Source organism: Terrapene carolina, unplaced genomic scaffold, assembly GCF_002925995.2.
Source record: "Terrapene carolina triunguis isolate 2854851 unplaced genomic scaffold, T_m_triunguis-2.0 Scaffold569, whole genome shotgun sequence".
In the NCBI taxonomy this organism is placed as follows: Eukaryota; Metazoa; Chordata; order Testudines; family Emydidae; genus Terrapene; species Terrapene triunguis.
In genome coordinates, this window is record NW_020664920.1 from 387,422 (window position 1) to 404,091 (window position 16,670).

General features: G+C 51.8%; 2 protein-coding genes across 2 annotated transcripts in view; one reads left to right on the plus strand and one right to left on the minus strand.

The window, feature by feature from the left end:
- Nucleotides 1-637: 637 nt before the first annotated feature.
- Nucleotides 638-14,597, minus strand: PPM1G (protein phosphatase, Mg2+/Mn2+ dependent 1G). Its single transcript, XM_026659083.1, has 8 exons — nt 14,462-14,597; nt 6,891-6,976; nt 6,033-6,165; nt 4,129-4,580; nt 3,618-3,755; nt 2,529-2,763; nt 1,330-1,459; nt 638-917 (listed from the first exon to the last, which is right to left on the minus strand). The coding sequence occupies exons 1-8, from the start codon at nt 14,595-14,597 to the stop codon at nt 638-640; spliced, it is 1,590 nt and encodes a 529-aa protein (XP_026514868.1).
- Nucleotides 14,598-15,261: 664 nt separating this feature from the next.
- The window catches only part of NRBP1 (nuclear receptor binding protein 1), a 92,506-nt gene continuing 91,097 nt past the window's right edge, over nt 15,262-16,670 (plus strand). The window contains exon 1 of the mRNA XM_024194670.3: nt 15,262-15,336. Within this exon, the coding sequence (XP_024050438.2) occupies nt 15,262-15,336 (75 nt within the window). The remainder of the gene's footprint in view (nt 15,337-16,670) is intronic.

Below are 16,670 nucleotides of genomic sequence, written 5' to 3' on the forward strand. Positions count from 1 at the left end.
GTGGCACCTTAGAGACTAACAAATTTGTTTGGGCATAAGCTTTCGTGGGCTAGAACCCACTTCATCAGCTGCATGGAGTGAAAAATACAGTAGCAGGTATCAATACAGAGCACATGAAAAGATGGGGGGAGTTACCTTACCAAGTGGGGGGTCAGTGTTAACGAGGCCAATTCAATCAGGATGGATGTGGCCCATTCTCAACAATCTCCCTGGACACTCAATAACAGACTTAAAAGTGGCCATTCTTCAACAAAAAACATCAAAAACAGACTTCAACGAGAAACTGCAGAACTGGAATTAATTTACAAACTGGACACCATCAAATTAGGCCTGAATAAAGTGGCTGGGTCACTACAAAAAATAATTTCCCCTCTGTTGATACTCTCAGCTTCTTGTCAACTGTTGGAAATGGGCCAGATCCACCCTGACTGAATTGGCCTCATTAGCACTGACCCCTCAGTAAGGCAACTCCCATCTTTTCATGTGCTGTATATTTATACCTGCCTACTGTATTTTTCACTCCATGCAGCTGATGAAGTGCGTTATAGCCCACGAAAGCTTATGCCCAAATAAATTTGTTAGTCTCTAAAGTGCCAGCAGGACTCCTCGTTGTTTTTGCTGATACAGACTAACATGGCTACCCCTCTGAAACTAGGAGGGCAGATGAAGTTGTTGGGTCCGTATGGATTTCGTCACCACCCAGCAATGAGCGGGCCCCAGATTCCTGCCCCAGTAACTCTCCCTCCAGGGAGTCACTGCCCAGCGAGCTGAGGAAGCCCATCCAGCGAAGGGCAGCTGGAGTCAGGCTGCTTACCTCTTCTACTATGGAGGAGAGAGGCCTCAGGTCTCCGTTCTCATCCTTCTGGCTGATCTTGGCCTGGATGAAATCCACCACTTCCTGGCTGCTCATCACATTCCTGCCAGCAGAGCGGGTGATGGGTCAGAGCGGCTGGCAGGGCAAGGGAAGACTGCCCTGTAGTTGACAGCAGGGAGGCCTGGTTCTGCTGGTCCCCCCCCCCAGCTGTGCTAGGGAGGAGAGCGCTGGCTCGCTGAATGGGAGGGGCAGGGTGTGCACCAAGGCAGATGTTAAAGGAGATCCCTTGTTCAGGGGCCATGGGCACCGTGGAACTGGAGGGATTGGGCTCTCAGCGCGCTGCCCAGGGAATGGCGCCCCACTGGGGACAGCCTGCCTCGGGCTCTTTGATGAGCAATCCAGGAGGCCTCTAACCCTTACTGAGGTGTCACGGGGATATGCGCCTGGCCTGCTGCCCCGTGCGAAGGCTGGGGCAGGATCCATCCCACAGGGGCTTCTGCTCCTCTGGTGCTCACCAGATTCCGTCGCATGCGATAACCATGAAGTCGTGTTCCTCGTTTATCGTCAGCACCTTGATGTCGGGTAAGGCTGAGATCATCTGCTCTTCCGGGGGCAGGTTCTTGTTCCGTTTGTAGAAGTGGTCGCCTGCCAAGAGAGGGGAAGGTCAGTGCTGACACAGTCTCCTCCAGCTACACTGCCCTGACTGCTGGGGAGGGGCTGCCCAACAGCCTGAGCCAGCACTCCCGCAGGCAGGAGGGGACAACCTCCCCCGTCGCAGATTGAGGTCTGTGTTTGAGTTGGAGCATGGGGCCAGCTCAGCAGAGCCTGGCACTTAAGCTGCTATAACACTGAAGAGGAGAGAGAACCCCAAAATAGTGTGTCCCCAGCCTAGCCACACATCTCCCCACCGCCTGTGCTTTTAGGAGCACAAACACAGACACTGCCCATGCGCTCCAGACCAGGGTCCATTTAGTCCAGTGTCCTATCTCCGACAGGGGCCAGCACCAGCTCCTTCAGGGCCTGCCCCAGGGGAAGGTTCCCCCAGCCCCAGTAGTTAGAGGCTCATGCTCTGGGCAGGAGGGTTCATGGCCAGTTCAGAACTCTGATATGAGGGTTAGTATTTCCTCTAATTCTGGATATTCCCCATTCCTATAGAAACATCTAACTTCTCGCTGAATCCTGCTAGGCTCTTAGCCTCAGTTATGTCATGTGACAGAGAGTTCCACAGACCCCTTGTGCGAAAATATTTCCTTGGATCAGTTTTATTTTTCTGCCTTTCAGTGTCCCCATCATTTAAACAGACACTTCTGATCTCCCTTCTCTCGACCGTGCATTGCATGTCCCTTCTCATTCATCTCCTTTCCAAGGGGACAAACCCCTCTGCACAGAAGAGTTTTCCCAAGTCCTTGACCGTTCTTGCTGCCCTTCTCTAGCCCCTCTAGTTGTGCAACACCCTGTTTAAGAGGGTGACGAGAACTCCATATTGTGTTCAGATGAGCCCACACCACTGATTAGGGAAAACACCACCCCATGCCTTATACATCCCAATATCTTGTTTGCTTTTCTCACCACTCCTGGCTGATGTACCTACCATGCCTTGGGCCCCATCTAAATCATCCATCGCTCACAAACCCACCGTGAAGCAGGCGGTCTGCGTGCACGTGCCATCCCCCAGGCTGCAGGGTGCCCTGGCCTGCCTCCTGGATTCACTCACCAATTGCCCTGGAGAGGTTGAGACCCCCGTTCACTCTCCCATCCATGGTGACCTTGCCGCCGGCGTTCTTTATCCTCGCCAACTCCAGCTCATCCTCCGGCTTGTGGTCATAGGACATGTCCACAGCTTTGCCACCCTCCGACACCACGCAGCGAGAGTCTCCAGCATTGGCTACAATCAGCTGTTTTCCCCGGATAAGGGCTACCACGGCAGTCGTCCCACTGTCAGAGCCAGGCTGAGAGGCAAGGGGTTTGGTGAGACGTCTTTCCAGAGACACAATGGCCCTAGCCCTAAAGGAACTATTCAGGGAGAGAAGGTACGAACCAGCCCCAGGAGCGCTTACGGGACATCAGATGTACCAGACCTCCCCTCTCAGGAGGTGCCGGGCCCAAAGAGGGGGCCACCGCAGGAGGCGGGGGAAGGGGTGTGAAAGGAACAGAGCATGGGTATGTTTTCCCAGGAGTGGGACATCTCCTCTCCCCTCAGAGACAAAACACTGTCCTAGGAACACCAGTGAGCTCAATAGCATGGCCTGCAGCTGTCCTCTCCTTTCACATGGAGGGACAAGCTGCAGCGACTCCAGCCTCAGCCTGCCCCAAGCAGGGGCTGCACTGCATTGTAGTGGAAAGGATGGAGGCTTCTGCAGTCTCCATTTCACTGCACCTCGCTGCAGCCCTAGGCCTCCCGCCCAGCTGCCAATGCCGTCTTCAGCTGGCTGGCTGGCGAGCTGCTAATTACTAGCGTTTGCTGTGTGCAGGTGAGACACACAGCCGGGCTGGCTGCTCCTGAAGGAACTGCCGTGCTGTTCTGTGGTACGTTCTGGGCAGAGCTCCGACCAGATAAGCTAGCAGTGGAATCTCCCTTTGCAGCTTCTCCCCTGCTGCCCCACAGCCCAGGCCCCATTCCAAACCCTCCACAGCCTCCGGGTGGGAAGACCCTGCTTCAGGCGAGCTGTGTAGGAAATCCATGGGCTGCAGCGCAGACAGCCTCCATGGCCAAGGGGCGTTCTCCAGCTCCCAAATGGCCCGCGGGTGCTCCCCGGCACAGGACTAACAAAGAACCTAGAGAAGGCAGAAATGGGATGTGCACCTCCTCTTTCCCCTCCATGCCTGGTAACATCATCTCTTCCTCTTCGTCCTCATCCTCCTCAGCCTCTTCTGTGTCATCTTCATCCTCTTCATTCTCTGCCTCCTCACTGCTGTAGCCATCCTCATCCTCACTGCACTCCTACAGAAACGAGAGACACCATGAGAGAGCAGGAGTGCCCGGCTCCGAGGGCACAACCCCTCCGGGAGGATGGACGAGATGAGCTCAGCAAGAGGGAGCCGATGACCCACCAGGTCTTTTCTCTCTCTGGTGCGTATGATCTGGGCAGCAGGTAGCAGCTCCCAGCTCATGCACTGGCCAGACCACAGTGTCTGCAGCACCCTCCCTCCACAGGCCCACGGCGAGGCGGTGCGGACGCAGGCATCAGCCTGTAAATCCCACCTCGACGGCAGGCCTGGGGTGGCCCGATGCTGTCACAGCCCTTAAAGAATGTGGCGAGAGAGACATTCCCTATCCCCAGGAAAGGCAGCTGCCTCAGAGCTCTGGTGCCTACCTCACTGTCCTCCTCCTCTTCGGCCTCATCTGACTCGTCCTCACTGTCTTCAAAAAATTTGGACTTGGCCGTGCCCTGGGGCTTTCCAGTGGAGGAGCAGGAGGGCCCCGCCTCCCCTGTGGAGGAGGTGACCGTCTCTTCGCCCCTGCCCACTTCGGCCTGCTTTGCAGCACAGCTGTTGCCCCCAGCGTCGGCTCCGTCCGAGGTGGAGGAAATGCCCGTGGCCTCGTCGTCTGGCTTCCCATTCTTCCTCTCCCTGTGCTCGGCCAGCTCTCCCGGGCTGGTCTCTCCATTCACGCTCGCCTCCCCACCATGCTCCTGGCCCATCTCCCCGGCCGGAGGGAGTGGCTTGTTCCTGAGGTTCTTGATGCAGTTCTGTCCATAGCGGGTCAGCAGCTCCTCTATGGTCATTGTGGCTTCTTCGTGCAGAAGAGCCGCTTCCTCATTGTCCACTGCACGAGAGAGGGAAAGTCAGAGCAGGAAACGCCGCCGTGGGGTGGCAGCAGCACAGGTTTGGCTCCAAGCTGCACTAGCCAAGAGATGCCTGGTGTTCCCGCAGTGCCCGCATTGTGCTGGGCATTCCACACACACGGGGAGACAGCTGCCCCCACCCAGCTCCCAGACCAAGCAGTGGGGAGGGTGACCATCGCACTCACACAGCTGATAGGCACAGCACACACACTGGGCTCTGTGGACACACAGCAGCCAGCTCTCAGCCGCTAAGCCTGGCCGATGCTCGCTGGCCATCATGGACACAGTGGCCACCAAGGAGGGATGTGAAGGGCCTTCCAGATTAGCCAATGGAAGCTCAGCTCGAGGTGCTGGGGTGAGCTCGCAAGTGGGAACAGCTGATGCTGGCCAAGTATTTGGGTTTTGTTTGAAGGTCTGGGCTTGCGGGGGCCCCTGGTGATGCCGAGTGCTGGGACACTGGCTGGTCTGTTTTCTTGCACAGATCAGACACCACAAACGAGAAAGGCTAAGCTTCTCAAGGGCCAAGTCGCTCCGCAGGGCTCTGGCACGGGTCGCTCACCCACCTGAAAGCCAGGCGCTGGGGCCATGGGGAAACATGTAATGCTAAGGCACGCCCTTCCCAAACACCAAACCGGGGCCAGCCGTTCAAGGGGGAATCTTGCTGCTTCCCTGAAGCTGCCTTTTTGCTAGTTTTTCCTTTACTAGTCAGCTCAAAGATGGGAAGTGAAATGACTCTACCCAGAGTGCTGTCAGACGCAGAGAGCAAACTGAAGGGCTTTCCCCCCCAGGTTTAGGAACCCGGGTGTCCCCGGCACTCGCAGAGAAATGCCAGGGTCCAGTGCGGGTGCCCCTTTACGTTCACTCGAAGGCTGGCAGCGAGTAATTCTCGTTTCCTGGTCGGGGCTTTGCTCCTTGCCCTAACAGACATGCTCAGGTGGGAAAGCACATCTGCTTCTTTGAATGAAAAAGGCAGAGTCTTGGGCCAGAGTCACCTGGGGGGGAGTTCACCTCCGTCCCACCACTTGTCCGTCCGTCCATGACCCCCCCACCCCACCCTGGAGCTGCGAGCTTGGGACGCTGCTGCCCATTTCACTCACACCACATCTCAGCTCAGACCAGCATTGCCACGGCCCAGAAAGCTCGAACCCTTGGCTGGAGCAGGGCACCTCTGCAGATACGCCCAAGGGAGGGGCCCAAGGAAGGTGTGTGTCAGTTAAACGAGCAAACTTGACAAAACAACTCCGACTCCCCCATGCCAGCCCGGAGGCGCCTCACGGAGAGCGCTAAGTTAGCGCCAGCTGCACTTTGTTTAACTGGCTCCTTTAAAGAGCAAACTCTTCTCTAGCACAGCCACTGCGCTGCCCCTCCCACAGCTGGCGGGCAGCGCCTCAGTGCTCAGCTTCAGATACTGGCTGGGCACATGCTTCACTTACCATCATCTTCATCAGCCACTTTCTCTTTCTCCTCGTCGTCATCCTGGGGCCGCCCAGCGATCTGAGCGAGCTCCTTAATCACCTCCTCTGTGGTCAGCTTGGCATCGATGGCCAGGAAGGCGTCCTCCAGGGCCTACGGACAAACACACAGCACGGGGGCTGCATGCTGTTCAGGGGAGCGCCCACCCGCCCACCCTCCCCTCTCTCAGCAGCACTGGGATCCCAACACATCCCCAGCCCCTTCAGGAGAATCACTGAGGTGACTGGCCAGGTTTGCCAGAGAGCGCATGGGGCAGATGGGATGGCACTGGGGAGGGTCAGCATGGGGAACAACCATGCTCGTTCCTATAGGTCACTGGCTTCGCCAGACTGGTCTGCATTCAGGACATGCCGCCTAATGCCGTGTTCTCCGAGAGCTCCACTCTGCCATCGCTGTGAGTCTCAAGGGGCTGCATTTCTCTCACCTACACTGCTGCCCTTCAGTCCGATTCCTGCATTGCTCCAGGAGGAGACTGAAAACCAGGGCAGCTCTGTGGGGATATGGAGAGCAGAGAGGGGGACTCTCTGTAGGGAACACAAGGCATGAGCCAGAAATGAGCACTGCCGCTCAGTAACTTCAAGGGAACTAAAGGAGGGAGGAGGAACAGCTAAACAACGAGGCCAACAGCTAGTGAGCAGAAGACCCAAGGTGGAAAAAGGAAGAAAGCTTCCCTGGGAGAATAACCAGGCCTTGGGACACCCTCTGAGAGAGGGGCTGGGCAATCCCAGAGGACACCGGGACCTGGGTGGGGACTAGACGCCCAGAGAGGCCTGTTCTCCTGCCTTGGTGCCTTATCCACTGCAGTGCCAGGCTCTTACCTTCTGTAGTTTGCCTTCCTTGTACGCCTTCTGGTCCTTGATTATCTCCGGGAGATACTTGGCACAATATAGGGCAACCTCTTCCCCTGAAAGAGAACAGAGGCTGCTTGAAAAGCCTGCTCTTCCCAGTGGCCCTGGGCACAGAGTGAGCTGAGCTGTGACTGCCCCGAGGGAAATCTAAGGCCTCTGGCCAGGACGGAGGTCAGTGCAGGAGGAGGAGACAGCAACCAGCTGCAGAGGAGAGGTCGCTAGTGGGATATCTCGGGGCTTGGCGCAGGGGCCTCCGCTTTCCAAGGAGCTGCACCTCCGAGGTGGCAGGACTTGCTGCTGCCACTGGAGACACCGTCAATATGACAAGCCCTGGGACCCCAGCAAATCTCCAAGGCTTTTCACCCTTCATTGGGGCTGGCCAGGTTCCAAGGGACTCCACTGTTCTCAGGCCAGTCCCACCTGGAGAGCCGAGCTTTGATATTGCAGCAGGGGAAAGGGGGCTTCTGCTCAATGCAGATAATCTGGGAGGTGCTGTGTTTCCAGCACGCAGGGGGCAGCCAGTGAGTGTTCACATACAGGAGCGCCTGCCCCAGCGCAAGAGGAAGGAGACGCTTCAATTAGCGAGGGAGACTGTGGTTCTAAGGGGCAGAGCGGAGTCCTACTGGGAGAGGAAGGAAAGAAATGCAGGAGGCGGCGATAGGAGAAGCAAGCCACAGGGCCAGACACAGAAGGAGGAGAAATTCTCTGAGTTACGTGTAACAGACCCACGGCCTGCACATGAGCATACAGATTATTTCACTCCTGAACCAACTGTCGGCTACTTGACACCACAACTCCTCCTTGGGGGAGCCTGGGTAACCAGTGTAGCCAGGCAGACCACAGGGCCGTGGTTCAGACGACACTTCCTGACCCCTAGAGGGTGGGCCCCACCAAAGGAGAAGCCCCCAAGAGAAGACAGCACTGACCACAAACTCCTGGAGTTCAGCTCATCCAATGGGATGACCCCTAAGAGGGGATATGACAGAGGTCTAGAAAATCATGCCTGGTGTGGAGAGAGTGAATAATGAGGTGTTATTTACCCTTTTCCACAATACAAAAACCAGGAGTCACCCAATAAAATTAACAGGTAGCAGGATGAATACAAAACAAGAGCAAGTACCTTTTCACACAATGCACAATTCACCTGTGGATCTCATTGCCAGGGATGTTGTGATGGCCAAAGTAGAATTGGGCTCAAAAAAAGATCTAGTGAAGTTCATGAAGGATGGGTTCATCAATGGCTATTAGCCAAGATGGTCAGGGACACAACCCAATCCTTGGGCAACCCTAAAGTTCTGACTGCCAGAAGCCAGCAGGGGAAGACAGGGTGGATCACTAACTACCTTGTTATGTGCATTACCCATGAAGTTCCAGTATGGACAACTGTCAGAGACAGGCTACTGTGCCAGAGGGACCATGGTCTGACCCTGCATGGCAGTTCTTACATAATATAATTAATGCAAATCAACATGGGTTTATGGAAAACAGATCCTGTCAAACTAACGTGCTATCTATTGTTGATGAAATAACACATTTGGCTGATAGAGGTCATAGTGTTGATGTAACAGACTTAGATTTCTGTGAGGTGTTTGACTTGGTACCACAACATTTTTATTAAAAAAGGAAAGGTTAAGGGGTGACTTGATCCCAGTCTATACGTACATACATGGGGAACAGCTATTTGATATCGGAGGGAGTCTTCAATCTAGCAGGCAAAGGTGTAACGGCCCAATGTCTGGAAACTGAAGCTGGACACATTCAGACCAGAAATAAGATGCAACTACTTAAAAAAAAAAACCACTGAGGGTAACTAAGCACTGGCACAACTTATCCTCCATCACTGGCAATTTTTAAATCAAGACTGGATAGTTTCCTAAAAGCCTCTGCTCTAGTTCAAATAGGAATTAAGACAAGGATTACTATGGCGTGTGTTACACCAGAGGTCAGAGAAATGATCACAGAGGTTCCTCCTGGCTTTATGGTCTATAAATCTCTGGTTCCTAACCTAGGAGAACAGTGGAGGAGAGAGTCACTCTAAAACACCCTGGTAGGACCTAGAGAGTCAAGGAGGCGGGAGCACGGAAAGGCATACTGGGCTTATTCAGCCAGACAAACTCAAATGTTTTATCAGGTGGAAAGTGAGTTGCGGGTCTCGAATCACCCTAAATTGTGAACATCAGTAACTGCTAGTGGCTGTACCCCCTCAATCCAAGGGGCTATCTCCATCTCCTCTGGCTGCTTCCCCCAACCCACCAGCATCACCTCAGACTGGTCTAGGATGAATCTCATCTGCACTCCAATCTCAATACTACAACACCCTTCTCTCTGGCTTTGACAAATACAGTCTTGTCTCGCTCAGACCCATTCAGAATGCTGCTGCAAAGATCACTGTCCTAGCCGGGGTGCTCTGACTAGGTCACCCCTCTCTTCGCATTCCTCCATTGGTCCCCCTCCACCTTCTCTACTGTATCTAACATAAGCTAACTGTCTTCACTCTCAAGGCCCTTCCCCACCAACCGTCCCCACCAACCGTCCTCTCTCATTCATTAGAGAAAGGCTGCCTCCAACTGGCCCGTGGTGCCAGCCTCAACTGCCCCTTGGTACATTTTCGAGCCTTCTCCCCTGCTGCCCACATGCTTGAGAGGAGCTCCCTGCAAACACCCACATAGCTGCCTCGTTTGCCTCTTTCAACACCCTCTGCTGCCATGAACCTTCCAAAAAACTGAGAACCGCCAGGCTGCTGGTGTGCAGAGACCCCTGCCCCTCCTGCTCACCAATGCTGTCTCTCTGTTCCCTTGCAGGCCCGTCTGGCTGTGTCCCTCTTGTCCTGACTTCAACTGTAAGCTATTTGGGGCAGGAGTCATCTTTTTGTCCCATGTGTGCAAAGCGCCTAGCACAGGGGTGCTGGCCATGACAGAGGCCTGTAGCTGCTATGGTAACACGAGCCAATACTACTAACAACATGAAACTCAATGACCTATCGTGGGGAGGTTGAGAATTCCAGGGTTTGGTTTCAAAGTGAGCACCCTGCTGGGATGCAGCAGCAAGAGACAGGGCAGGGCTTGCAGTTACGACGGGGACTCCACGGTGACTTTGGGCCAGGCAGATAGCACGTGACTCTGGACAGACGTGTCCAGCACCCAAACACCACCTGAACTCAAAGGCACTTCCAAAAAGTCCTTGAGCTGTCTCTGTTCCCCCCTACCAGCCAGAGGATAAACAACCCTGTCCTACCTGGCAGGGCCATTGCAAGGTGCGAGCTGCTCAGATATGATCAGGGTGGGGTGGCAAGTAAATAAATGCTATTGTCTGCAGGCTCGGGCGGATGTCACTGTATTGGTTACATTGCAAGTAGAGGTGCCAGACCATGTTTCTGCACAGAGGTGGAGTCGGCAGCCACAGAATACGTGCAGTCTGATTGGAAACCGACCCTGGACAAAATCCATCTACCTAGGCATTTACAGAAAGCTTAGTTCCATGGAGATTGTGGCCCATCTAGTACTGGCTTAGCTGGGCGTGCGGAGGGGAAGGGACTAGCTCAGCGGCATTTTGCATTGGTGACCCCTTTCACACAGCAAGCCTCTGAGTGCCACCCACCTTATACATTAAAAACACTTTAAAAATCTTTAACACTATTATAAACGCTGGAGGCGAAGTGGGGTTTGGGGGTGGAGGCGGACAGCTCGCCACCCCCTGAGGGGTCATGACCCCCGGTTTGAGAACCCCTGGACTAGCTGGAACCTAACAGGACTTTTCCATCTCTTGGACACAGGCTTCAGTCTGACGTGGGAAGTGGGGCACGGGCAGCAGCATCAAGGCAAGGACCTTCAGCTACAGTCTAGAAACTAAAGCAGGATCAAGGCCATCAACTGCAGAGCCCCCCAGAGCAGCTTGCAAACCCCAAGTCATCCCCTCACTGCAGAACTGGAAGTGCCCCTTCTTCTAGGACCTGCTCTGTGTATGAAGAAACATTCACATAAAAAAGAATCCGACACACCAGAAAAGGGCAGACAAATAAACAGTGACAAGTTTTTAAAGTGCTTGTACACAAATGCTAGAAGTCTAAATAATAAGATGGGTGAACTAGAGTGCCTCGTGTTAAAGGAGGATATTGATATAATAGGCATCACAGAAACCTGGTGGAGTGGGGACAATCAATGGGACACAATCATTCCAGGGTACAAAATATATTGGAAGTACAGAACAGGTTGTGCGGGGGGGGGAGTGGCACTATATGTGAAAGAAAATGTGAAATCAAATGAAGTAAAAATCTTAAGTGAATCCACATATTCCATAGAATCTCTATGGATAGTAACTTCATGCTCTAATAAGAATATAACATTAGGGATCTATTATCGACCACCTGACCAGGACAGTGATAGTGACGATGAAATGCTAAGGGAGATTAGAGAGGCTATCAAAATAAAGAACTCCATAATAGTGTGGGATTTCAATTATCCCCATATTGACTGGGAACATGTCACCTCAGGACGAAATGAAGAGACAAAATTTCTTGATCCTTTAAATGACTGCTTCTTGGAGCAGCTGGTACAGGAACCCACAAGGGGAGAGGCAATTCTCGATTTAGTCCTGAGTGGAGCGCAGGAGCTGGTCCAAGAGGTAACTATAACAGGACCACTTGGAAATAGTGACCATAATATAACAACTTTTAACATTCCTGTGGTGGGAAGAACATCTCAACAGCCCAACACTGTAGCATTTCATTTCAGAAAGGGGAACTATGCAAAAATGAGGGGGTTAGTTAAACAGAAATTAAAAGGTACAGTGACTAGAGTGAAATCCCTGCAAGCTGCATGGACACTTTTCAAAGACACCATAATAGAGGCCCAACTTAAATGTATACCCCAAATTAAAAAACACAGTAAAAGAACTAAAAAAGAGCCACCGTGGTTTAACAACCATGTAAAAGAAGCAGTGGGAGATAAAAAGGCATCTTTTAAAAAGTGGAAGTCAAATCCTAGTGAGGCAAATAGAAAGGAGCATAAACTCTGCCAATTTAAGTGTAAAAATTTAATGAGAAAAGCCAAAAAGGAGTTTGAAGAACAGCTAGGAAAAACTCAAAAGGTAATAATAAAATGTTTTTAAGTACATCAGAAGCAGGAAGCCTGCTAAACAACCAGTGTGGCCCCTGGACGATCGAGATACAAAGGAGCACTTAAAGACCATAAAGTAATTGCGGAGAAATTAAATGGAATCTTTGCTTCAGTCTTCACGGCTGAGGATGTTAGGGAGATTCCCAAACTTGAGCCGGCTGTTGTAGGTGACAAATCTGAGGAATTGTCACAGATTGAGGTGTCACTAGAGGAGGTTTTGGAATTAACTGATAAACTTAACAGTAACAAGTCACCGGGACCAGATGGCATTCACTCAAGAGTTCTGAAAGAATTCAAATGTGAAATTGCGGAACTAACAACTACGGTTTGTAACCTGTCCTTTAAATCAGCTTCTGTACCCAATGACTGGAAGATAGCTAATGTAACGCCAATATTTAAAAAGGGCTCTAGAGGTGATTCCGGCAATTACAGACCGGTAAGTCTAAAGTCAGTACCGGGCAAATTAATTGAAACAATCGTAAAGAATAAAATTGTCACACACATAGAAGAACATAAATTGTTGGGCAAAAGTCAACATGGTTTCTGTAAAGGGAAATTATGTCTTACTAATCTATTAGAGTTCTTTGAAGGGGTCAACAAACACGTGGACAAAGTGGACATAGTGTACTTAGATTTCCAGAAAGCCTTTGACAAGGTCCCTCACCAAAGGCTCTTGCATAAATTAAGTTGTCATGGGAGAAGAGGGAAGATCCTTTCATGGATTGAGAACTGGTTAAAAGACAGGGAACAAAGGGTAGGAATAAATGGTAAATTTTCAGAATGGAGAGGGGTAACTAGTGGTGTTCCCCAAGGGTCAGTCCTAGGACCGATCCTATTCAACTTATTCATAAATGATCTGGAGAAAGGGGTAAACAGTGAGGTGGCAAAGTTTGCAGATGATACTAAACTGCTAAAGATAGTTAAGTCCAAAGCAGACTGTGAAGAACTTCAAAAAGATCTCACAAAACTAAGTGATTGGGCAACAAAATGGCAAATGAAATTTAATGTGGATAAATGTAAAGTAATGCACATTGGAAAAAATAACCCCAACTATACATACAATATGATGGGGGCTAATTTAGCTACAACAAGTCAGGAAAAAGATCTTGGAGTCATCGTGGATAGTTCTCTAAAGATGTCCACGCAGTGTGCAGAGGCGGTCAAAAAAGCAAACAGGATGTTAGGAATCATTAAAAAGGGGATAGAGAATAAGACGGAGAATATCTTATTGCCCTTATATAAATCGATGGTACGCCCACATCTTGAATACTGCATACAGATGTGGTCTCCTCATCTCAAAGAAGATATACACCTCTACCCCAATATAACGCGACCCGATATAACACGAATTTGGATATAACACGGTAAAGCAGCACTCCGGGGGGGCGGGGCTGCGCACTCCGGCGGATCAAACCAAGTTCGATATAACGCGGTTTCATCTATAACGCAGTAAGATTTTTTGGTTTCTGAGGACAGAAGGTACATATTGAGGTAGAGGTGTACTGGCATTAGAAACGGTTCAGGGCAACTAAAATGATTAGGGGTTTGGAACGGGTCCCATTTGAGGAGAGATTAAAGAGGCTAGGACTTTTCAGCTTGGAAAAGAGGAGACTAAGGGGGGATATGATAGAGGTCTATAAAATCATGTATGGAGAAAGTGAATAAGGAAAAGTTATTTACTTGTTCCCATAATATAAAAACTAGGGACCACCAAATGAAATTAATGGGCAGCAGGTTTAAAACAAATAAAAGGAAGTTCTTCTTCACACAGCACACAGTCAACTTGTGGAACTCCTTGCCTGAGGAGGTTGTGAAGGCTAGGAGTATAACAGGGATTAAAAGAGAACCAGATAAATTCATGGAGGTTAAGTCCATTAATGGCTTATTAGCCAGGATGGGTAAGGAATGGTGTCCCTAGCCTCTGTTTGTCAGAGGGTGGAGATGAATGGCAGGAGAGAGATCACTTGATCATTGCCTGTTAGGTTCACTCCCTCTGGGGCACCTGGCATTGGCCACTGTCGGTAGACAGGGTACTGGGCTGGATGGACCTTTGGTCTGACTCAGTATGGCCATTCTTATGTTCTTATGCACGTGCTCACCTCGAAGTGGTGACCCTCAAACCGCTCCCCTGCCCAGCTGGAAAAACAGCCTCAGTCCTGGAATGCCTCCTGTGGACCCTTCGAGCCCAACTCCCACCAGAGGGAGGTTGTCCAGATCCCACTGTGCTAACCCAGTGCCCTTCCTCCCACAGCCCCACACAGCCATCAGTCCGCACTTTGCCCCAGAGAACACTTCTCAAGAAGGAGCAGGGTTTTTACTGCCAGAAGGGTTTGCCCCGAAGGGGCAGCCATTGCAGCAGACCAGAGCAGTCCCCTGTAAGAAGCTGCCCAAGTACAATTCCCTAGAAAGAGTGAGAGGAGCAGTTACCTCCGTGTCCATCGTAGACGGAGAACATGGCCGTCTCACTGTCCAGCTCAGGAATACAGTTGTGCGCATCCTGAAAGAGAAAGCACCAAGTTAGGAGTGTTGGGGTTGCACTGGCTCCCAGCGAATAACCTGGCATGAACGGAGCTCAGGGGCAGGGAAATACGGTACCAGCACAGACACACTCACATTTCACACCTGGAGATTTCCCACTCACACGCTGTTCTCACAAAACCAGAGGAGGGCACGAACAGTAAGAAGCAGCTGCTACAGTAGCACAGCCACATGCCACTATAGCACAGACACTTCCTCCAGTGACAGAAGGGGTGTTGCTGTCGCAGGAACTTCACCTCCCTTAGTGATGGTATCTAGGCTGATGGAAGCAATCCTTCATTGACTCAGCTATGTCTGCCCCAGAGAGTGGATCAGCGCAACTACAGCAGGCAGGGGGGTGAATTTCACACTCCTGAGACCCCGCTGAGATGCTCCCAGACCCACAGCACACTCTCCATCTACAGGTCACCAGAGCAGTCCGCTCCTCCCGGAAGGGGCATGCAAATCTTCAGCCTCCTGCTGTGCACAGCAACCTCTGCACTCCTCCAGACTGAGAGCTCTTTAAAATGGTAACTTGGGATTCTGGATTCAGAGCCAGAATCCAGCCCTATCCATCCAGGATCCCGTCACCGTACCAGCCGAGTGTCTTTATCCCTACACCCCCTTATGCGGCAGGACAGGGCCATTGGCCCCATTGTACAGATGGGAACGGAGGCCCAGGGAGACCAAGTGCTTATCTACACAAGGAAATGTACTGGCATGACTATACCACCATAGCACACCAGGAGAACGACAGTGGTAGAATCGTACTGGTAGTTATGCTGGTAAGTTTCCCCGTGTAGATAAGCCCCAAAGGACTCGGCCAAAGTCAAACAGGTAGTCTGCGGCCCCTCCCACTGCATTTCCCCAGTTTATAAGCAGCCCAGAGCCATGCACACTGGAGCGTCACCTGCTCCAGTCATACCTGACAGGAGGGAGAGTGTCCCGCTGCCTACTGAGAGCAGGAAGTGGTACGGCAGCACCACCACACTCCCCAGGCCCTCGCAGGGCATCTCTGCACACCTGGGCTAGAGGCCCTTCCCCTCTCTCTAGCCTGAGTGTGCCAAGCCTTTCCTGGGCATGCCAAGTGGACTCTGCCCCGTGTGGCTGGGTAACGGCGTGCTGGTCTCAAATGAGCTGAAGGGTAGGCTGAGGAGTCTAGAACTGACATTGTCCCCCACTGTTCTCTGTGTATTGGAGCGAATCAGAAATAGTGTCACGGAAATCCCACCTCCCAGGCAGGCGTCTCTGCCATGGCACTGGTGTCAGAATCCTGCTCGTTCTCCGGCCGCCCACGGAACCTCCCAGGTGAGCCAAGCAGAAAGGGTGGCTCACCAAGGGGACTGTTTGACACAAAAATGAGATCCTTTCTGGCCTTTATCTATAGGCACTCAGACACTGAGGTAATGAGCACGGGACAACAACCTATACAGAGCAGAACATCACAGAGCAGCAGACAAGGGCTCATGACCAAATTCCTTCCCCTCCCCAGACTTGGGCTAGGAACAGCAGCTGGCAGTGACTTGGGCTGAATTTGAAGCACAGAATGTGCCTTTCAGACTAACAGTTCTCTGGCTGGTGCTCAGCCTGCAGGGGGTGTTTGTGTGAAATGCCTTGACAGTCTCTAAGTGCTGCACACTCCCTCTCAACACGGGTGCTTTGTTCTTCGCTTGGTACTTGTGGATGGCTCTGTTTGAGTGACTCTCATGCTGACACTGAGATGTACCTCATCAGAGGAGCTCTACAGGAAAATTCACTAGCAACTGTTCACTGACTCCTCTTTCCCTATTATTCAGCCTAATTTAACAGATTTTGAAGAGGCCAAAAAGCAAAACCAAACCTCCACAGCCAAGATGAGAGGTGGCACCAAATTAGTACCCGAGGAAAGTGCAAATAACCACCAACAAAACAGCAACACTGCCCTGCATAGAGCACTGCCCAAGCACAAGGGGAACGGGCGACCCATGTAACAACAGTAGGCCATGGAGAGGGAGGGAAATAGCTCCTCGGTTCACCTACTGGGTATTCTCCTAGCTGATTGCTAAGACCTCAGTGGCAGAAGCCTGGGAAGGAGAATCATAGAATCATAGAATATCAGGGTTGGAAGGGACCTCAAGAG